A 23,532-nucleotide genomic window follows, 5' to 3' on the forward strand; every position below is an offset into this window, starting at 1 on the left:
TTCTTTCCCTGTGTTCGTTAGTTGTTGAGAACAACGATAAGATAAGGTTCATGATATGGAAAGTAATAGCTTCTATTCATACGATTATCAAAATCTTCTCCAGCCACTTATGGATGTTCTCCACTAGCATTATAATAGCTGTGAATGTCATAGGCAGTCTTATTTCAACATTCAGTGATAGGTACATGAATATCTTTTGGTATTCCTATGTAATAAGGCCATTTTCTATGTGAAATATGGATAGTCTTAAATATTTATCAATCTGTCTCATATATGATCAATAAAATTCAGATATGAAAAACTAGGACAAATCATTCTATATATAAATATTTCAGTATGCCAGATATTTGACTGCCACAGCATGCCAGATTCTTAAAATACCTCAAATGGATGAACATAGTTTATCTAATTTAGTAGTCATTGATTACCAATTCTTGATAAAGAAAAATTAGCCCCAAAGAATCAATTCAGTATTAGTCAGTAATGAATTCAATTAATTTTATCCACTATGTTCCTTTGCTAACAAGGATATTTTCAAATGATATTGCACTTTCACTATAATGTCCTACAGTTTAAATTGTTAAAGATAAAAATTTCGGTTTACTGCAAAATAGTTAAAACCAAAAACTTCTATAATTCACTTAATCATGATTCATTTCAGAAAGAGTCATGAATCACTTTACATTCAGGATACAAATCAGGAAACAAATAATCTTTAATGATGGTGAAATCATCAAATAATATGCATAGATAAGAAAAATTCCAAGATGCATATAAGCACACAATTATTTAAAAGATGCACAATTTTATTTACGATGCTCAATGTTTACATATGCCACAATAATTAAATTAATGTAATGAAATAGATAGGAAATGAACAATTACATCTGAACAAAACATTATTATACTAATATTTTATAATTCATAGAATTTATAGGTTTTTCTCAAGTTTATTTAGCAACTTGACAACACAGGATGGCCACAGAAACTACAAAAAATTTCCCCGCCTAAACTTACAGTATTTCCCTGAACTATTAATTATATTAGTTTCCTGGCTTTTTCCGTACTCAGAATTATTGCATCATGTACAACATTATAAACACTTTTACCAGTTATTTAATATGAAATATATATATATATTTAATTTTATGAATTTTTTTTTATTTTAAAATGGAGTGAACACCCTGAAAAAAATTATTAAAAAAGTATATTACATTTCTTATTTGTAAAAAATACTAGTAACTTTAGCAAAACGCTTTGCTTCTAAAACTGGATAAAAATTCAAAGAAACATTCAAATTACTCTTTGCAACATAAGTTAAATTATGCTAACAATAAAGATTATTATCTTTGCTCAAACTTTAAAACCTAAAACTTAACAGAACTTAAGTTTTTCTTACACAAAATTTAAAACTTAACAGGATAAATGTTGCAGCATAAATATAAAAATAGCATATTTATGTGTACCAAATCATATATATTTTAGAAAAGATTAAAACAAGAGAAATTGCTAAAATATTTCTTCAAATCTTTTTCCTTTAACAAATCATAAAAATTTAATTGCTCTTATCAAAAGCTCATATAATAACTCCAGTAACAAATAACTATTATTTGCTTGTTGCACATAAAATGTATGTGTGTGTGTAAATGATAATTATTAATTTCAAAATTGAAATATCAATTATTAAAATACTAACAAAAAAAAAAGCAGTCGAAAACAATCAGTTAGCTTTAAGTAAACTAAAAAGGTTTAAAGCTTCTTTTGCAAAAGTTTAACGTCTGCAATTTCTTCCTCAACTTTTAAACTCTTTTATTGTATTGGATCAAAAGCTTCAACACTACATTGCAGCTTAAATATAAAAACAGATTATGGTCCTAATAATATATATTTGTTTCAAAGATATAAACAAGAGAAACTACCAAATATTACTTCAAATCTTTCTTCTTTAGCAAATTCTTCATAAAAATAAATGCTTGATCAAACCCTTATGCATATTATATATATATATATATATATATATATATATATATATATATATATATATATATATAATTTACTATTACAAATAATGCTAGGCATAAGATACAAATTTATAGATAATAACTCAAGGAAAAAAATATTAATTACTATTAATTTCAAAATTAAAATACCAATCATTGAAATACTAGTAAAAACATTTGGTTTAAAAGAATCAATCCTGCTTTAAGTGAACTGAAAAAAAAATAATTAAAGTTGTTTTGCAAACATTTGGGGCTTGTAAAAGAAAGAAGCCCCAAACATTATCAGTCTTCAAAACAAAATCTTCCTTTTCTCATAAAGTCTCTTTCTTAGCTACCTCAAGAATTTTAAATTGGATGGCAGAAAACTTGCTACATTTTCAAAGACCACATTCAAAACACTCCTCGCTTAATGCATCTTTTGCCACAAATATTTTCAAGAGTAGCAATAGTAGATTAGTTAGATATTCAAAAAGAAATGGGATGAAGTGCACATCAGTTTGGTATTCAAATAAGAAACTTTCAGATTCATTTGCAATGCAGTGAAAAAAATGCCAATTTTGCTGGCAGAAAAGGGGGTCATTGATGAGTTTTTTAATAATGGCATAATCCGATTGGTAGGAGCAGTTTTCTCAACCTGTTTAATTTAAACTTTTATATAAGTGAAGTGCTCAAACATTGTTCAGCCACCTACGAATTTTCCAACTATCTCTTGGCGCATTTTTTTTTTTTTTTAAATCCTTTTGAGTTAGTGTATAACATATAGAGAGCTGTCATGAAATCTAAGATTTCCAGATAGCACATTTCCCCCTGTTTTGAAAGTCAGATTCACAAAATGCAATCCACAAGAGCCCATGTTGAGGATTTCTGGATTTCCGGGACATTCCTTAATATATGATGTCAGTTCTTTAAAGAATTTGAAATTAGCATTGAGACCAACCATTGATACCTGGCAAAGCTTTTTCAAGCTCGAAGGTTTAGTTGTTTCTTAAAATACCACAAGTAAATCATCAGAGAAACTATGACAAAAAAAAAAAAAAAAAAAAAAAAAGCGAAATTCAGGTATCTTGCTTTAACTTCCTCAGTAGACAAACACCAAAATCTGACATTCAAGTTTACATGTTCCCTTTGAGAAATTTTATTGATGAAATCCTCAAATCCAACCACAAAGTGCTCACATAAAATCGATTCTTTCATAAAATGTTCTTTAAAGAAACAGGCTTTCCCATTTATTAAGAAATATTAAATTTTATCCTTTCCCAACTGAATAACTTTTGTGACTTCGCTATTCCTGAACATTTGAAAATAAAAATAAAAAATTGTTTCGCGTCGTTTTCAACCGATTTGATTGATTGGTGTATAGCAGCGGTTCTTAACCTATGGGTCGCGACCCAAAATTGGGTTGCGAAGTATATTTCTTGGGTCGCACTGAGTCAAACCAAAAAAGTTTCAAACATTTTTCATTCAGACAGAGAAGAAACACCCATTAGCATCTGAATTCTCTGAGTTGAATTGGATTACTGAAGTTGTTTATTTGTCAGATATTTTATTTGAAATAAATAATCTAAATACGTCTATGCAAGGACGTAATCATAATATTATTGAATTAACTGAAAAGATGACATGTTTTAAAAATAAACTCAAATGATGGAGAAATAAGGTTGAAGTAAAGAAACTTGCTTCATTCCCGACTTTTAATTTACTTGTTGAAGACAATAATATTGATATCACAGATTTTGAAACACAGAAAATTATTATTAATCATTTAGAAAAACTAATAGCAGACTTTGATCGATATTTCCCAAAGACGATGTTTTCAAATATAATTGGGTTCGAATGCCATTTAATTTTGATGTAAGTGATTTGCATGAAGAATTTGTTAATATTAATCAATTTCAAGAACAATTAATAGAAATACAAAGTGACCAAGCACTTTGATACAATTTCTACAAAAACACTGAATCTTTATGTGCTTTCTGGTTAAAATTAAAAACCGAAAAACCAATAATTGTTAAAAAAAGCCCTAAAAGTATTATTGCCCTTTGCAACAACATATGTGTGAGGCTGGTTTTTTGGCTCTGTGTGTAATTAAAAACAATTACCGGAACAAGTTAAATTCTGAAAGAGATATAAGGTGCTCCTTGACAAGCATTCAACCGAGGTTTGAAGATCTTTCAAAATGTATTCAAGCACAAGGTTCTCATTAAAACTGTATGACTTGCATTTAAAATTTAAAAGACTTAACATATGTATTGGTATTTCTTTTTTTTTTGGAATAAGTTAAAATGTCAATTATTTTCAAAAAGTTATAAATATATTTTAATTTGGTCAATAAAAATTATTTAAAACACTTGATTATTGATTAAATTTTCCTTGGATCGAAAAGTACTTTAGTTTATCTTTATTATTAAAAAAAAATTAAAAAAATTGTAAGTTAAAAAAAATCATTATTGTAGGATCGTAGGATTGAAGATTTTTTTATATATATTTCTCAAATTTGGGTCGCGGCTTAAAAAGGTTAAGAACCACTGGTGTATAGCAATTCCCTGAAGGCACCATAAAATCGCTGCCTTAGAAATATTTTCTTTTAAAAGATATTTATTAACCTCAAATGACAGCAAAGACAGCACACATTGTAAAATAGTTAGTCATGACTTCTGAAAATAATAAACATTGTTAAGATATGAATGAAAAGTGAAGAATAAGAATCGACTGAAAAGTTAGTGAAAACTAATCTTTCCAAAAGTTTCATTAGGGTTGCTGTTAGCCATATTCATCAGCTTATTGCTGCACTTATTGTAATGAAATTCCAAAAGTTGTTAAATTCTTGAAAGAAAACTGTCAGGGGTTGTTGGTATGATCGGATACAGAGAAAGGATAGCGCAAAATCGCAGATTCAGCAGATGTTTTGCACGAAATGTTCTTGCCAGCGATTTTCCCTGATTCTTAGATTTTACGAATTTTTCGAATTTTTTCAGACTGATAAAATTCCCCGCCTTTTCTCAGTCGATAACCTGTAATAACAATTTTTTTAAATGAGTTGCTTGCAACTCTATGCAGTTGCTTAATCCGTCTGATCAGAAATCCGCTATAGATGAATACTATAATCCCAGAGTGAGTGTAGTCCAAAGCAACTTTTAGTAGAGTTTAGTTCACAATGAACTGCCGTAAAGGTGGCTGAAATACGAGAACAGGTTTTTCTTTAAAATGATTTATTAACATTAAAATAAAATATAGTCCACTTGGTGAGAAAAGTAAAGAAAAACAATAAGTTACTACTCTAACGTATTCCGTTAGTGCGAAACAATCATAAAATGCTAATTATCATAAATTTCTAGAAACTGAGTTAAGAAGTTTCAGATGCATTTTTATAGACAAGCTGAGTCGGAATACACATAATCTTGGCTGTAAAAAAATTATGCAAGGCAAAGCAAAAATAAACTTTCTTTATTATCAAGGAAAAATACTCAAAAAATTTATTTAACACTTACCTTGGCCCCACAAATTACTAATGCTTGTTCAAGTAGCTCTCCAAAAGGTTTATGCCATTTAAATAAGGAATTAAGCATCAATACTTGATACTTTCCCTAAAATTAAAAAAAAAAAAACATTAAATAAAATTATATAACTAGAAGTAAGAAAGCACACAGGTACATCAATAAAAATATTTTTAAAAATAACTCGTTTATCATCGAATATTTATTTACAAATATTTTTTTAATTGTCTGCTTAGATTATAGATCAAATTCTCATTCAAGAGGGAAAAAAATTAAACTTGCAAGGATAATAGAATTGCATGTTTCACACACAAAAAAAAAAAAAAAAAAAAAAAAAAAAAAAAAAAAATGCAGATGATGAATTACAATAAAATATTTTTACCATAACATTTAAATGTGTCATTACTTTCTTGCTACTCCATTCAGATGCTTAAATAATGGATACTAAGGACATCTTTTATGTTTGTTGTACACTGAAACTCAAGTTCAACCGAGTTTTGAGAACACAATGACAATGTCCTTACTGTTAGTCACTGCATGGTTACTATTTGGTCCTATTTTTTCACAAACTTCAATAACATTTAGCTGAAATTTCATTAAAAACATAATAACCCTCATTCCAAGAGTCTCTAATCTTACTTTTACCAGTACTTGGCAGGATGAAGAGAAAAATGCAAGTGACAGATTAAAATCAATAAACCTTTGTTTACATTTAAATAAATGCGAACAGAGTGGCAGTAAAATAGTTTATAATTTAAGTTGCTCTGCTAGAGTCTCAGTTACAAGAATATTTGATTCCACTATGCATTGAAATTTTTTATTCTTTTCTGTTTTTTCAACTAATTTGTTTGCAGACTTCTGCAGAATAAAAACTGTTCCTTCAATTTTCACTCTCTTAGATTTGAAATTATTTTGTTTATATGTAATGCATTTCCTTTTCTTATTCTTTTCATAATTTTTAAATCCTCTTTGTACATCCATATTTTGAAATAATTAGAGTGGGCATTTTTTGCATATAATCCAAGTTCTTTTGTTATTTGCATATTCTCTATTCCAAAATATTTTTTCAATTTATTCTGAAATCAAACATTTGCAACGTATTTTTCTTCTCTTAAATTTCCATTTTTTTTTTTAAAGCAAAATCCCTTTTCAACTTTCACCTGCCCATGAGATACTATCATTAGAACCTTAATTATCACACACAATTTCTGATAAGACTGTTGATCTTCTACATATTTTGATAAAAATTATCAATTAAATTCTTAGATATTTCAAACTCCTCAAATTCAAATGAATTGTAAGTACCTTCATTCAAAAAGCAGTTGCATTCTATTAAAATAGAGTTACATTATTTCTCTTGCAATTTCCAAAAACAGAATAAATGACTTTCATCTTATCATAACGAGAAAAGGCATTCTTCTCAGTGTCAAGCAAATTGTTGAGGGGGAGATTTATACAAAGCTCTACAAATGAAGGTCTATATAAAGTTCTAACATTCATGTTTCAAATCTCTAAGTTGCTATTCTGGTTGTTTTTTCTTTTTCTGATTAATAAATCTGTTTAGCATTCTGTTCACACGAATTACTAATTGTACTGATGTTGTATATCAATCTTTGAGTGAAAAATCAAACTTGCAAAAGCAGTTTTCAGTCATTAGGACATAAGCCTTTAAGGACATAACTTTTACGATAACCAATGACCATCTTCTTTACATTCTTTGGCAAAAATGGATATTTCCTTTGGTAGAATATTAAAAATACTTTGATAATTTGGGTCAATGACAAGAAGAAACTCAGTTTGACAGCTAATGTCAGATACTTGCTACATTTTACAAATAAATTTAAATGAATTAAATTTTAATGTAGGAAACTTGCATTTTTCAATACTATCAAAGCATCCTTTATGAAGTTTATAACAATATGAACAAACTAAGTTTTCTCACATTTCAATTATTTATTCTCCAACACCAGCATTCTCTAATCATCTGGTTCTGCAAAAGTTTTGGGGGTTGTTTCTCATTCCCTGAAAATTCCAGATAGTTTTCCCTTCTCATTAGTGAATCTTCGAATAAATAATGCACACTAGATAAAAAACAGATAAATATCCCATGTGGATACTATTTCGCCATGTTTGAATGAATTGTGGACAACACATTATTTAGCAATGTTGAAAGTTATTTATGTATTTCATAATTTAATAAGTTAAAACCTTCCAACTAATTGATATACTATTAATCAAGATAGATAAATCTTTTAGAAAACCACCCTCTCACTCTTTCGCTCACGCTAATTCCCCCCCCCCTTCTTTTTGTAAACTTTTGTAAAATAGCTTTGGCTGTGGAACAGCCCATAAAAGTTAAAGCCACATATCTGGTTTCCAGTTCTTTGATTTTACAATTCTAAAACCGAATATGTAAATCTATTTTTTTTTTTCAAACATATACTGAATGCTTTGTATAGATAGAGTATACAAAGAGAGTATATCTTCTTATAGTATGCACATTAAGATCAGTCAAACATTTAAATAAAACATCCTTAATTCAGAGAATAAAAATAAATAAAATTCAGTAACAGCATTCTGTTGGCTCACAGGCGAACTTTTCAGCAATGTTGCTATCTAGGAACATTTTTCATAATGTTTGAAATTTTCTTGAAGGAACTACATGAATAATAACTCCTTATACAATTTTCTATTCACCATTGGCAGACGACCATTTCAATTCTGCATCTAAACATTGTGAACACAAATGGATGGTGTACTAGTGTTATCTCTAATTGCTGGGTCTGTTGAAGATTCCTTTGCAGTTGTGAAGGTAATCCTGTTTGTTCCGCCATTCTTCCAACTGCACTAACTATGAAACTAAACTATAGGAAAGATTGTCAGCGCCATATCAACACTTTTTCTCTTTTGGTAGAATTCTCAATACAAAATAAGTTACAAATTGGTTTTCTCTTTTCTCCCAAAAAATAAAAGATTTATATTTTGCTTATTTTTTATCGATCCAATGAAAATTATTTTTCTGAGGCCTTGAATACAGCAAAATAAAATTCAATAAGTTCTCAAGGTCTGTGGGAACCCTATAGAAAAGATAGGTTGCAAGAATTATACCTGATACAATATCCTGTAAATATTAAATTAGGTCCTTTAATTTCATGATATAAAACTGATGGTTACCTTTTGAAATTATGCATAAAGAAGGATTAAGGATAGTCACTGTAATTTTTAACTATGATGAAAGAAATGCGAACCGAAATTCCATGCCTTAAACTAGAATCCAATATATACAGGGTGAAATTTAAACAATAAAATTTAATATAAATCATCTGGATAAGAGCAAAAATCTTAAGTTATAAATGAGATTACACACTAGAGATTATTATTCATTGGAAGGAAATTCGGAATCAATGAGCTTCTCTGTTCTTTATACGTATGATTTTAAAAATAAATTCTTTCAATTAATATTTCTAACTGACAAGTAAGAGGGAAAAAATTTACATTTAAATTATACATCCACTAAATATAAGGAAAATAAATCTATCAAAATCAGTATATGAAAGTAAATTCAATAGCTGATTCTATTAAGAAAGTAGAAAATACATATATACATAAAATAAAGAATAATTATTATTGTGAAACTCTTACAAATTTAAAAGCATTTCCTTCAAAACCTTAGGTTTAAAAGTTCATATTTCTGATAGCCTAATATTTTGTTTTAAAAATTCTTTAATACAAAAACTGAACAGTACATTTGAAAACAATCTGACTCCTGAAAAAAATTCTGTAAACTGTTTTGTAACACACTAATAAAAAATAATTTTTAAAAATACTCACATTTATAACTATATTAAAATATGGGAAATAACAATTACAAAGCAAAATTTAGATAACAAGAAAACAGTATACATACCTTAAATAAGGTATACGTAGAAGGATTTTCTTTGTTTAACCTTTAAATGAAGAAATAAATTAGATTCAAATAAACCCAGATAAGATCAATTTAATTTTAGTAAATAATTCCATTCTCAAACACAAAAAGCTATCAAAAAATAGATTAAACTCAAAATATTCTCCACTAAAAATTAAAAATACATATATATTTTTTATTAGAAATATCTAATTTAATTTAGTTGTCCCAGATTAACATTTAATAGTATTTAGTTGCCTCAGATGTACTGGGGTAAAATTACAGCTTATAATATTGTCATTTAACTTTCAACAAATGAAAAAGCATCAATCATTTTTCAAGAAAAAGGATAAAATTTCTCAACAATTCTGTTGCAGTCCAGACAGCACATTTTGAAATATGCAAAATAATATGAATTATTTAATTTGTATACAAATGTATAAGGTGATTATCTGAATAACCAACAAAAATATTAAGAGGAAAATAAAACATATTTACTTTAGCACAATTGACTTAAGTTCTTCAAGACTGTTAGGTAACTCAAACTCTTCTAAAAGTGATTTTTCACTTAATCCTTCAGAAAACAAATGGCTTGAAGAAACTTTAGGATAAGAGTCATTGCTTGATTCTTTACGAATCATTTTTTATCCAATCTGTCACAAAGAAATTAAAAAAACTATGTGATGCTTCAAAACATGAAAAAACATTATAAATAAAACACATATGCTGAGCATAACTATCATTCACTATTCTTTGACTTTTTTTTCTCTTTTTTAATCATGGAATAATAACAGTGCATTTAAACAGAAAAAAAAAATATGCATTCCTTAAATTATTTACTGTGGCTCGAAAAGTGCTTATCAAAGAAAAAGTTTCAAACAATGTTTTTAGGTATAAAATTAACAAATTGAAAACTCAATTTTTTGGTATCCATACAATTTTGTGGCGTTATTTCTTCAATTTAATTTTCCGATTCCAACATAAGCATCAGCATTATTTAAATGGTTTATGTCTCATGATTTATTGCATAATTTTTAGAATTAATCTTATTAGAAATATTACTTCCAAGAAATATTTCTTAGAAGTAAGATATTATTTAATCTTTGATGCATGGGGAATTCCACTTATTTCAACAAATAAAATGCACATCTAAACCAATTACTTCAGACAAATTTTAAGCTAAAATTCAATTTGGTATATTAATCAGGTTAAATAGTAGATAAGTGCTCAGATTATTCAAGTAAAATATTTATGCTTTTGGTAATCCAATAATCCTTAACTTTATCATTTGCATTAAAAATTAGTGTTTTTGTTATTATTATTTTTGCAAAAGAGATCACCTACTGATTGGGCTGAATTTGCTAAAACAATCTTAAATTTTTATTCATTTACTAAATAATATGTGCCACTAACAGTTATTTTTTTATATTTTATATTAGTTTAAAATATATACAAAAAAACCAGTTTGAATGCTTAGTGTTCAGATTAAAAGCTTAAAACATAAGAAGTAATATTCCATTCCTTACAAAACATATATAGTGGATGCTTAGCAAAAGGAAATTATCCACTCTAAAACAATATTCATTGATTTAACACCAATAATACTGCCTTTTAATTCTTCTGAAAAATAAATTTCTCATTACATTCATGTGTTAAAGCAAAATCAACAGTATCTAATTAATTTTGTATTTTTAGAGGTAAAGGTTATTTATTTTCTTCGTTTTCTTTTTGTAGGTCATTAAAAGATCTGTTTTTTCCCTCTCCCTAATATTTTAAAGAAATGATTAATAATGGCATCATTGTAAATTCCCTCAAACTTAATGACATCATTATAGCTTGGCTGCAATTCTATGACCATATTTTGAACAGTCTCTCAACTTTTTCAAAAGATACGAAATTGAAACTTGAATTTCCAAGTCTTCTTCATTCTTAAGTTATATATATATAAAGAGAATTCAATTCTCAATTATAAGAATTGAATTCTCTTTAAGTAATATAATATTATATTTTTTGAATTAGCTTTACAGCTCCTACTAATCAATGTTTTATTTCCAAAAAGTTTTTAAGGTCATCATTAACATGAAACAACATGCTTCAAAACATAAATGAAACAGTGTGCAAATACATCCTCTCTCAGAATTGCCAATAGATGATATTAAGATCTGTTTGTTATTTAAGCATGTGCATGTAGTCTGACTATAAATATTTTCTGTCAAAGCATTAATTAATTGATCATCCATTACAAATTATAAAACTGTTATCAAAATTTTTAATTTATCAACAAAGAATATATTTAATTATATTTAGTTTTTAAGCTTTCTCATACTGTTGTTATATTTATTTTCAATCTGGTATTTATAATTTTTGTGAAAAAACTCTTAAAAGATTGTACAAGTAGTTTATACCTTCATTACTTGCAACAGCATCATAATTTCAATCTCGTATTAAGATGGATTGCACAGTCAAATTAGTCAATTATTAGATTAGAATATTTAAAAAATTTTATCACTTAAAATTTTTAGAATGAAAAAAAAAAAAAGACTCTAAAATAGTCCTTTCACAAATATAGAAATTAAAAATTAAGCATTAATTAATGATAACTAAAAAGATATTTAAGTAAAAATAATTTAGAAAATTATTATAATTATTTTAAGAAAAGCAGTTTTCTTAACCATACTTGTTTGCAAACATTAAAGGTACTAAAAGAAAAAAGTTGGGAAATCTCTCCATCTTGGAACTTTTCCTGTACAATCCCATTTGGAAATTCAATCCACTTTTTAAAAAAATCTATATTAGATCATATAATTGTGATGAAACACAAAGGAGGAAATAAGAAGTCATTGCAATGGTAAAATATAATAAAATGACTAGTACCAGTATCACACTTTCAAACCATAGAAGGATATTTGGCTCACAATAAGTTTAACAAATACTAGGTCCACAGCTCAGCTAGAGGACAAATGGCCGGTTGAATTGCCTATTTATCCCATGAATCTCTAGATCATGAAGTTGAGATTCTGCCAACAAGATCCCTTGTAAAGTAAATGATTAACCATTAAAATATTAAATTAATCTAAGTTGAAAAATTTTCAGTTTGTTCAATTAATTTTGAAGAGTATAAATTGTGCTTTTATTGTGAACAATATTTCATATGTTACGTTAACAATCCATAAAAGATTTAATATTGAAATATTTGGAAAATTGGCAGAATAAACATGAATTAGTTTATTTTATAATTATATGTAAAGAAAACCAAAATGCAACTCAGCCATGTACTAATACACAAATCCTAAGGGGAACCCTCAAGACAAAATGTTTGTATTATTTTCTTATAATAAAATATCATGAAAGGATGAAAATATGAAATGCTTTGGATGAATGTTATCAGAATTTACAAAACTACTGATGAGGACTTGGACAAAAAATATATGTTATGTCGCAGACAACTGTTAACTTTGTTATGCTACTGTACCAAACAGTTAAAAGTTTATCACAAAACACATCAGCGCTGAAACACAAATTCTGCAACAAATCTTTGAAACTTTGCACTGATATGATTCAATTTATAAATGTTTTCCGATGAACTTCCAGTTATTTAACCCATTCCAAAAACATATAAGTCAAGTATTCCTACTATTCATTTCAAACAAAATTATTACAATACAAAAATAATAAAGACAGAAAATAGCATAAAATTTATAAAAAAATTTGAAGATACTGGAAATTGATTATCTTGCAATTACGTTGTAATAAACAGTAAAATATAATTTCGGAAAAATCATTACTGTCAGAATTGAAAATAGTGTGTGAACAAGTATATGTCTTACTATATCATAAAATTCCTGACAATGAAAAAAAAAAAAGTCGAAAAAATACAAAGAAAAAAATTTAAAGCATACTGACACCAAATTACTTTATTTTGATAAAAGAAAGTTGTTTTCACCACTTAAAACATAGCATAACTATAAAATTAAAATTTTAATTATTTCAATTTAACAAGTCTGAGCAACGCAATGACAAAAACATTTTTAAAACAACTTACAAAACAGGCGCCAAATGTTTGTTTTCTTTTCAAACCAGCACTTTCACTTCACAGTTCAATTATTTATTTCCGTTCACTTCACTGGTTATGACGTTTGAATTAATGTCGCACTGAAGTTATAAAAGATTCTGATTTTTCATTTCGACAACAAATGAAAAAATATCCTTATTGCATTGCCTCATGCTGATTTGAATATGTGATAAATCTTCATTTCTGAGAAATTATTTTAATTAAAATTGCAGCTTTGCACGAAACTCATGAATTAAGTCTACATCCTCAAAAAATAGAAGTTAATGAAGTTCAAGATTGTTTGAAATATGTTTTTACCATCATTACTCTTAATCTTCAAAGAGATTTCAAAATAAATATCAATTTTTTTCTGAACTATTCCTTAATTATAGATGATAGTTATAAGCATAATTCGGAAGAAGGTATGTGTTTTTCTTTCCATTCTGCTTAAGCGGCAATTATTAAACTTAGTTTTTCTGTAAAATACCGGCAGGTAAACAATCACGTATATATGGTGTTTGTAGGACAGTCTTTAAGAAAAGGAAAGAAGTGAATTTTAGAAATCAGACGTAATAATTAACACATAATATGTAATGTCCTTTGTTCGTTCATCATTAAGAACTTAAAAATGATTTTCCTATCTTTTAGTTGTGACCTCATGATACCTTGCTTTGTAAATAGACGCATCTTGAGATGTGATTGGAAGAAACGCACCATCTGATTTAAAGTGATTGCGAAACAAGTATTAACATTCGCATCACTTCTGATTTGCTAATGTAATGTGCCGTGCAGATTCTATCGTGTTACAAATTAAATAAATTAAAAATGAGATTTCCGTTTAAAGAAATTGTTTGACAAGACATTTCAGTTTTCTTAAATCATCTTTAAAATATTCAAGTGAACAACGACATTAGTTAAAGCAAATAATAAAAGTGCCTGAATTTTATATTCTCAGTTCTGTTAGTGTTTAATTGATAAACGCATCAAAGCAAGAGGACGCATGATTTCTGATGAATGTCAAGATTTATTTAAAGTACGGCTTTTCTGACTAATTTTTTTTCGGTACTATTATTAATGTATTTAAACTATAAATGCATCCACTAATTTAATTTATTTATGAACAAATTGAAATTTAATTGAAATAGACTGCAGTTTTCTTTCTTTCTTTTTTCTTTTCGGAACATAAAATTAAGAATTTGGTTTTTCATTTGTGTATGATATATTTATTCTTTTCATGGTTTTTAAAACTACACATGCTTTGCTTTTTGTTTATTATATGCATAATTTCATGATTTCCTATATCCTTTCAAACATGTATGTTGTACTAAACAGCATTCTGCGACTGAAAATTCCGATGAGTCAATATGTAAATTTTACTTTTGGGGACATTAGTAAAAAAGAAAATGAATAATGCAATAATAGTATTCTTATGTTAAAATATCGAAATGAACTATTACCTATCCGTTCTTATTGTAAAATAAAATTTGGTTAAAAACTGTTTGCTATGAATTCTAATTTGGTAATATACATTTTAAAATTATCCAGTTGCAGGCTAATTACTAGTTTTTTTTTCCTCTCTGTTTACAATTATGCTTTACCGTTATTAAACAGATAATTTAGTTTGAATGAAAGCTATCTGATTATCAACTTGAAATCAGTATACTTGATTCAAGATAACATCTTGCCAGTTTTATTTTGATATCCATTGTGCATCATTTAGTAGGAAAAAAGGAGTGCCCAATTATAGCACAATGATAGGAAGCATATCATTGGGTATGTGTAATTATAATTTTTCTGTTGTATTTTTTTTAATTGTGTCAGTTATTTCTTCAGTATTAAAATCCAAGCATAGATTTATTTTGCTGAAATAAAAGAAAACTGTACAATTGTTGTCATTGTACAATTTTATATTACAATTTTACACCATTTCATGAAGTTATTACGTAAGAAAAATAAAAGTAATAAATAACAAAAATACTGATCTGATTACTGAAGTGTTTTAATGAATATTTTGAGGTAATTGATTAAATAATTTTTCATTACCAAAGAACATGAAGTGAACCAAATTAATTTTTGTGTCTGATATAAATTGTTAATTGTTTGCTTTTCTTTTAATTTTCTTCCAGAACTCTGTTAATATTTTCCTAATAGTTTATCATAATTTTTCTTATTCTTCAACTATGGAAAATATTTTTATATATTGTGTATAAATAATTCATTTTAAATATGAAAATTATTTGGAAATGATATTTGTGTCATGTGTTTTCTTTTATTTTGATTATTTCTAAATTAAACCTAATTATACTAATTTATTAATTTGTAGAAAATTGAGATAAAGCTGACATTTTTGCTTTAAATATATTATTGACATATTGCTTTAAATAAAATTTGGTATGATTAAAAAGATATATTTTTGAATTTTTAGATGGTATAAATGTATTTCTGATAGGATAATTTGTTCTCAAATTACTGTGAAAATAGGCAAAATCTGGCTTGTTTTCTTGTTTATTAAATATTTATTTAACATTTGTATTTTGGAGTGTTGAAAACATTATTTCTGCAAAGGTTCCGCTTGGCCTGGTTGTTGAGGAAGAGTAATGGATACATACACACACAAGCAGTGACCTTTATTTATATTAAAATAATTACATTTATAAAATGAGTACTTTTTTCCTGATATTTTAGAGATTTTTTTTTTTTTTCATATTATCTAATTTCTGGAAAAATTTGCAGTAATGACCTTCAAAACTGATCCAAACTGATTGCTGGTAATTCTGGGCTTCTAAGGAGACCGGTTTCTTGTTTAAAACCATGTAACTGTTTTCACAACTAAATCAAATCAAAGATAGAAATTTTATTTGTAAAATGTAAGCTTTTCATAATGAAGAAGGTGAATATTTGCAGAATCTTAGTTTTTGCACTTCCATAACATTTTACTTTTAAAAAGGAATTATACTTTAATTGAATTTTCAACTTTAATTGTATCTTCAACTTTAATTGTATCTTTCTTCATATCCCATTCTGACATATCTTTCACCTGTTTTGCTTCATTTTTTCAATTCTGCAAAATCTCTAAATTGTGTTCTATAATCATTCTAATGCTAAAAACTAATGAAAAGATGACTACTAAATCTTGGTTTAATATGATAAATCTACTTCAATCATATAGATGTTAGTATAGGCTACTTAGGGCCAGCTGTCTGGGAGAGAGGCTGGTACATTGCACTCAGGCCTCATGATCTCATAGATATCAAGAACTAAATGCCCTCTTTCTTTTTTTAACATTTTAAAAACCACATAGTTGTAAAGTTGCTGAGGAACTTAACATACAGTCAGTCTTGCTGACCTTGGAGATTTATTTTGATTATAATTGGCAAACTTCTTTCACTCACTTCAACATGTTATAATGTCATGCCATTGTGAACATAAGGAATATTCCTTGAGGAGCATATATTAAAAAAATTGGTGGCATGCCTGAATATAGGTTCTCTCTTACTGAGATACTAGGTTGAACAGCTTAACACATTTAGGACCACTCATGAGTTTTCTCATGTTGTGCATGCCTTCTGTTATTACTTTGTAAATAACAAAGTTATAAGGATTTTAGAAGTTTGCACCAAAACATGGGTCTCAGGTGTACGTCTTACAGATTTCTTTGTAATCCTTAATGGGTTAAAAAAATAATTTGTTAAACTTTTCCCAATTATGATGCTATGCACTACAGATACTGTACTTTAAAATTATATGTCCTACAGATGCCATCCAGCCTGAAATAAGCTTTTTTAAATGCATGCATTTTTCATCATATTTATTTAATATTTTTTGTCCTTTTATTTTTTATCTTTGAAAAAATATTTTAGAGCATCTGGGTCCTTTTATAGAGATCATATACTTTTTATTGGCCCTTTGAACTGTAGTTTATTTTCAGTAAACACTACTCATACAGACAATTTTATTTCTTTAGTTTTAAGAGGAGGGATTGATACAGAAACTTATGTTTTCCCCCTTTTGTTCATATAAAATATTTTTTCACAAATAAAGCTTTGTAAAAAACATCTCTCAATAACTTCTAGTGAGTGCAGCTCATCATCATCAATTTGCTCAAAAGAAAAGTCATGACAAGCTAGACTTGCCATTTCAGTTCAGGGTGTTAAAATTTCATGTTTTTTGTCATGTCTATCTGACCACTACCTAGTTTTTTAAATTTAATTTTTTAAATAGTAATAAAAAAACAAGTTAATATCAGCTCTCTTATTTGAAATACTCTTCTTGAATAACTGATATATATTTCTTCTTCCATGAATTTTTTGTAAAATATGTGATATAACTTCATTTTTGTTATATTAGTTTTTAAGAAGAATGTATTACAATAGAAATTAATTATAAAATAGACTACCTTTGTTGGTTTTTCTTTCTTGTTATAAATTTTTCAAGGAAATGCTGAAATTTTTATCTAATATGATTGTTTCATCATCACTCAGCTAATCATCATGCAAAATTCCTGTTTTCCATAAATAATTTTATGTTGATTCTGATTTCAATGACTTGTAGCAAATCTTGTATATCTTGTAGCAAAGTTAGACATATCTTGTAGCAAAGTTAAAATATGTATATCACACTAAAGGTAGTTTGCTAGAAAAGAAACAAGTAACCCTGCTTTTTAAAATACCTATGTTTTATAAGAATTTAGGAATGTTTTGTGCATGTATCTATAAAAAAAAGCAGGATTTTTAGTTTCTTTTGGACAGTAATAAAAAAACAACATATCATTGTCTAGTGTTATGAAATATCTGTTGTTATCCAGGGTCACATTTGCTTTATAAAATAAGGATTAGGATTTAATTCTTTTTAAAAAACTATGTTTTTTCCCTTTTCTGAGGACCGTATTCTGAGGAGGTATCATTCTTTTTTCTGTGTCGTCAGTGTTTGTGCATAATAGTAACATGAACCCCCCCCCCCAGTGATTGTTCTGCTCACCTTTTAATGCCAGGTGTCTTTGTGCTGTTGAATAATAGAAGAGACCCATCTCATCAGCATTAAATTTGTTAGCCAGATGATATTTGAAACATATCAAACTTGAGTGGTAAATTCTTCATTATTCATCTGTAGGATCAGTTAGAATAACATTTAATTATTCCAAGGCATGTTATTTAATTCCATGTCAGCATACTTCAAATTTTTGCTAATGTCTGGATAGAAAAGGCTGCTTTCTACACTTCTGACTTAAGAGTTATTTCTTACACCTTTTCTGGCAGTATTCATTTACTGTTTGCAATATTTTAAACTCTGTATTGCTTTAAAATAAAAAGAGAGAAAAACATTCTTTTAAAAACTAATTAAAGTATCCCCAAACATTGAAAATTTTACCTCTGCCTTGATACTTTTTAGAATTCGCCTACTACTAGCAATTTGATGCATTTAAGTTATTATGTTTTTGCGCTATCATGTTTACATGCTTCTGAAAGTATAAACCGGCAGAAAGTATATACCAGTAGCATATAGATCAAATACATTAAATCCTACAATCCATTGTTGGATTTAGCTCAAAATTTGATTTGTATTTGTACTGTAGATGTTAAATCTGTGCACCGAATGTTATCCATTTAACTCTTCATTTTGTAATTATTGTGTTAGTGTATTTCAACGGACAGACAAACATAACAATTTCTGAATGAATTTTGCTCAAAATTTGAATAAAATCTACAAGTTTGTTGTAAATACAATATATAAAATTTCATCCATCTGGCACATTGCATTTTTGAGTTATCTTTGTCACCAACAGACAGATATAATGCCAGAAATGTGTTTTTTGAACTTGGGGAAGTCTAAAACCTGGAGATTTCTCAGTCTCAAATTCGAATTTTTTGACAATTACAGTAGTTTCTCTATTCTTCATATATGAAAAAATAAAAATTGTGAGACAACTACTGTAAGAGTCTGCTCTTTAGCTAGATCCATTTTGTAATGTTTTAATGTAACAAAAAATATTTTTTGAGTTTTAAAAGAGGGAGATGATGTACTGGATACATTATCAATTACATAGATGACAATGGAAATTGTAATTTGAGGAATTTTCTATTTGAAATTGTTATTTATTTATTTTCAGATAAGTTCCTAGATATTAGAAAGTATGTCTGAAAGTATCAAAAAGTAAGTCAATCTAAATATTCTGCTACAACATAATTGATTTTGATTTTCGTAACATAAATATAATTTTCTTGTGTAAAGATGTTTGTAGTGTTCATGTTAGATTTTTCTTTCGTGAAAGTTTTTTTTTTTTTTTTTTTCAGATTTTTTTTTAATGAGAATAGTTTTGTATATTTTGTCAGAATGAAACATTCTATTTAGATTTAGATTGTGGCATTTATTTTATTATTCAAATTCTTTTTTTATTTTTTTTATTGGTACAGTTTTAATTCTAATTATTGTGTATCATATGTGAATTTTCGCAAGTGATATTTCAGTAGGTGGCATGTTGAATCATAATATAGCTTGCTGTGCTTATTTTCAATTTTGGAAGAAAAGCTTGATTAAATTGATATATGTTCTATCACTGCATAAAATAGATGATATCATTACAACTTCATGTTAAATTTCTTGCATTTAAATTCTATTTACTGAAAGTCCTGAAATGGCAAACATGTAATTATATTGAAGAAATTCAACTTTTTATTCTATTTACATTCAATTCCAGTTCTGTCAGTTTTGCAAAGTGTACAGGCTTGAAGGCAATTGAAAATAAAGACCCCCCTAGGCTTCCCTCAGTAAAATATAAGCTTGGCTTTTTAGAACTTACTTGAAAGAAAAACGGCTATGTGCAGTACATGAATTTTTTCAGCTGAAGTATGCAGCTCATAAATCAAAAGTTTTTGCAGCATTCTGTGTTTCCTTCTATATTCTTTGGTAATATAGTTTGCAGTTCTATATCATTTGCAATTTCACTCTTTTTTTTTTTTTTTTTTTCCCCCTGAGAAAAGTAAGTCTTAAGATAAACACACACTTTATATTTGGAATTGTATACTTAACTAATTGGTGATAAGTTTTCTTCTGCCTATGAGAATTTTTGTAATTTTTGTCTTTAAAGAACTTGGCAAGTTTTTTTCACTATCTTAAAAACTGAGTTAAGATATTGTAAGATGGTTGAAATGAAATGGCACAATAGTGGCATCTAGAACCAGACCTGTTAACATCTCTTCTTTCTAACTAAAGATAAAAAGAGCTTGCATCTAATTCAATAATACAAATGAATACTATAAGACGACAAGAGGAAGTATTGTCAAATCTATTGCAGTTTACCATAAGTTGTTTGTTTCTTTAAATTAACAAGCATTACTTTTCATTTTAAATATTGAGAACTCTAAAATATTAGCATTAAAGTTTGGGCACTGTTTCCAAATTTTAATTAGAAATAAATGACTGCAAAAAGTAGGTCATTAGATCTGATTGATATTTCTACTTCTTAAATGGCATTTAAAAAATATCTATTTAAAAATTGGGAGCCTAATAAAGCATCAATAGTTATAACATATAATTTTAAGCTTGGAATAATATTAAGAGCACTTATGGATCATAGATTATATGGTAAGAGTATATATAGGTAATGATATTTTAAACTTTAATTTCAACTTAATTAATTTCCAAGATGTTATCTTAATTTAGCCCATAGTAACTTCATTCTAAAATATTCTCTTATTTCGTGATCCAATTCCACTGTCTCTACTTAATTAATTCAAGAGAAGCTTTGTTAAACTGCTGATTAAAATCTCCCTGTGTTTCGTATATATATATATATATATATATATATATATATATATATATATATATATATATATATATATATATATATATATATATATATATATATATATATATATATATATATATATATATATATACACACACACACACTTAGGCCGGAATAGCCTGGTTGGTAGAGCGTCGGATTCGCGTCCCTTAGGTGGCGAGTTCAAACCCCACCGGCCGAAGATTCCCCGCGTGCTTGGTGGCTGACGCGCGTTAAGTCTGTCGTGGTCACAAAGCCCTCCATGTCTAGAGTAATACCACTGGGGGGCACTGGATCAGGGGTGATCGTTCTCTGATTCAGGTCTAAATTACGATCTGTGGTTGAGTGAAGGAAATGCGTGAATGAAGTCCGCCCCGTAAAAAGGGTTGTGACGTGTGTGTAACTAAGTCGTTCTCTTGGCCCTAGATGGCGCTACTATAGAAACAAGAGGCTCTCCCCCCTCAGGCTTAAATCGGCTGTCTTCGAACAGCGGGCTTGTCCATGGCAAGTGCTATAAGAAACAACAACAATAACAACATATATATATACACACACACACACAACTGTAGAACTGTTGGAAACTGTAAAATATCAATAAAAAAAATTACAAATGATGTTTCAACTTTGAATTTATTTTAAATGAAAGCACATTCTTAAAGGCTGTTTTTCATGCAAGTAAAATGCCGATTTGATAAACTAGGGGGTCGCAAATTATTGAAAACGAAAGATTAGTTTAGAACCCTTATCTGCAAAAATATTAAAACTTTAAGAAAAATAAAAGCCTGAAAATACAAGGAATTTTATGCTCTTTAATTTGATATAAGTCTGTAGTGTGAAAACTGAGGAGGTTTTCAGATATTCAAGAAAAAGTAAAATGTTTGCTGGGAAACATCGCTGCAACATCAGCACCGATGTTTACAGAAGGCATTGAAAAATTCGAAAGGTAAATTTAGAGAAGTAATATTAGGCATTAAGGAGATGAAAAATTATCATAGAAGATAGGGTCTCAGGAGACGTTTATTCTGTGAAAACAAAAAAAGACATCGGAAAGACAATTAGCCTGGCAAAGAGAATGGCCCTATGAATGCGAGGATTTGGAACGAGGTAGTTAAGAAGTTTTCTCGTATGTAAATTTCCCATGCGTTCGAGGAATATAAAAGCAGCGACCATTGCAGAATGGATGGTTCGAGGAGTATAAAAGCAGCTTGTATTCATTACAGAGCAGTGCGGAATTGATAGTCGATAAGTTTCATTCGCAAACAACATGTCAGATTTCATGAATGACGAATATGCTGATATGCATTTAATTTGCGGCCGAGCGGATGGTAATGGACGCCTAGCACAAAGAATATACCAAGAGCAATATCCAAGACACAAATTTAGTATTAACATCTGGGCAATAATTCTCGGAGATCATCTGTTGGGACCGTAGCTTATGTCCGAACGCCTCAGTGGAGAAAGTACCTTGTTTTCGTGCAGCACGTACTTCCGGATTTACTGCAGGGAATACCGGAAATTGCAGACCAGAACATGTGCATAATGCATGATGTTGCACCAGCGCATTTTTCGAAATCTGTGCGAAACATGTCCTGGGAGGTGGATTGGACGCGGCGGACCTGTCGATTGACGTCCACGTTTCCCAGACTACAATCCCTTAGATTTCTTCTTCTGGGGCCAAATGCAATCTCTTGTTTATCAGACACCTTTGGATATAGTGGATGATCTCGTAGCACGGATCGTCGTCGCTGCAATCTGGCTGCTTCATCGCTGCAAATTGCAAGCACACTTGGTGTGTTTGAGCGCATCCGGCGGTCCTTTAAACGTCGGTGTCGGTTGTGTAATGACTTTCGCTGCCGCAAAATTGAGCAATTTTTATAAAAGTTTCTCATTGTCTCCTTTCTTATGTTAAAATCTTTGTTCTGTAAATGCATGTTATATGTGTATTCCAGTAAATAAATTTTCACCGCCGTTTCCGACTTTATATTTTTGTGGAAATTCTTATCGTCTAAATGCCTACTATAATTCCTCGGAAATTTTCACAAGAATTTTGCAATACCTTCTGTAAACATCCGTGCGATGTTACAGCGATATTTCCCAGCAAACATTTTAGTTTTTCTTGAATATCTTAAAACCTCCTCAGTTTTCACACTACAGACTTATATCAAATTAAAGAGTATAAAATTCCTTGTATTTTCAGGCTTTTATTTTTCTTAAAGTTTTAATATTTTTGCAGATAAGGGTTCTAAACTAATCTTTCGTTTTCAATAATTTGCGACCCCCTAGTTTATCAAATCGGCATT

The 23,532-nt window shown here is 28.4% G+C and overlaps 2 protein-coding genes across 8 annotated transcripts in view; one reads left to right on the forward strand and one right to left on the reverse strand.

Moving 5' to 3' along the window:
• Positions 1 to 13,545, reverse strand: part of LOC129960723 (protein zwilch homolog) — a 46,863-nt gene extending 33,318 nt beyond the window's left edge. The window contains exons 1-4 of one of the 3 annotated variants that reach the window (XM_056074313.1): positions 13,441 to 13,545; positions 9,897 to 10,051; positions 9,402 to 9,441; positions 5,489 to 5,584 (exon numbers count right to left, since the gene is read on the reverse strand). In XM_056074313.1, coding sequence (XP_055930288.1) covers positions 5,489 to 5,584; positions 9,402 to 9,441; positions 9,897 to 10,039 — 279 coding nt within the window. In that variant the 5' untranslated portion in view covers positions 10,040 to 10,051; positions 13,441 to 13,545. Of the gene's footprint in view, positions 1 to 5,488; positions 5,585 to 9,401; positions 9,442 to 9,896; positions 10,052 to 12,272; positions 12,292 to 13,301; positions 13,392 to 13,440 lie in introns of those variants that run through there. The other 2 variants (XM_056074314.1, XM_056074316.1) reach the window with 2 other exon arrangements.
• Positions 13,546 to 13,969: 424 nt separating this feature from the next.
• The window catches only part of LOC129960724 (mitochondrial coenzyme A transporter SLC25A42-like), a 44,569-nt gene continuing 35,006 nt past the window's right edge, over positions 13,970 to 23,532 (forward strand). For 2 of the 5 annotated variants that reach the window (XM_056074319.1, XM_056074321.1), the window contains exons 1-2: positions 14,703 to 15,222; positions 19,556 to 19,599. In XM_056074319.1, coding sequence (XP_055930294.1) covers positions 19,580 to 19,599 — 20 coding nt within the window. In that variant the 5' untranslated portion in view covers positions 14,703 to 15,222; positions 19,556 to 19,579. Of the gene's footprint in view, positions 14,483 to 14,702; positions 15,223 to 19,555; positions 19,600 to 23,532 lie in introns of those variants that run through there. The other 3 variants (XM_056074320.1, XM_056074318.1, XM_056074317.1) reach the window with 3 other exon arrangements.

This window comes from Argiope bruennichi, chromosome X2, assembly GCF_947563725.1.
Source record: "Argiope bruennichi chromosome X2, qqArgBrue1.1, whole genome shotgun sequence".
Lineage (NCBI taxonomy): Eukaryota > Metazoa > Arthropoda > Arachnida > Araneae > Araneidae > Argiope > Argiope bruennichi.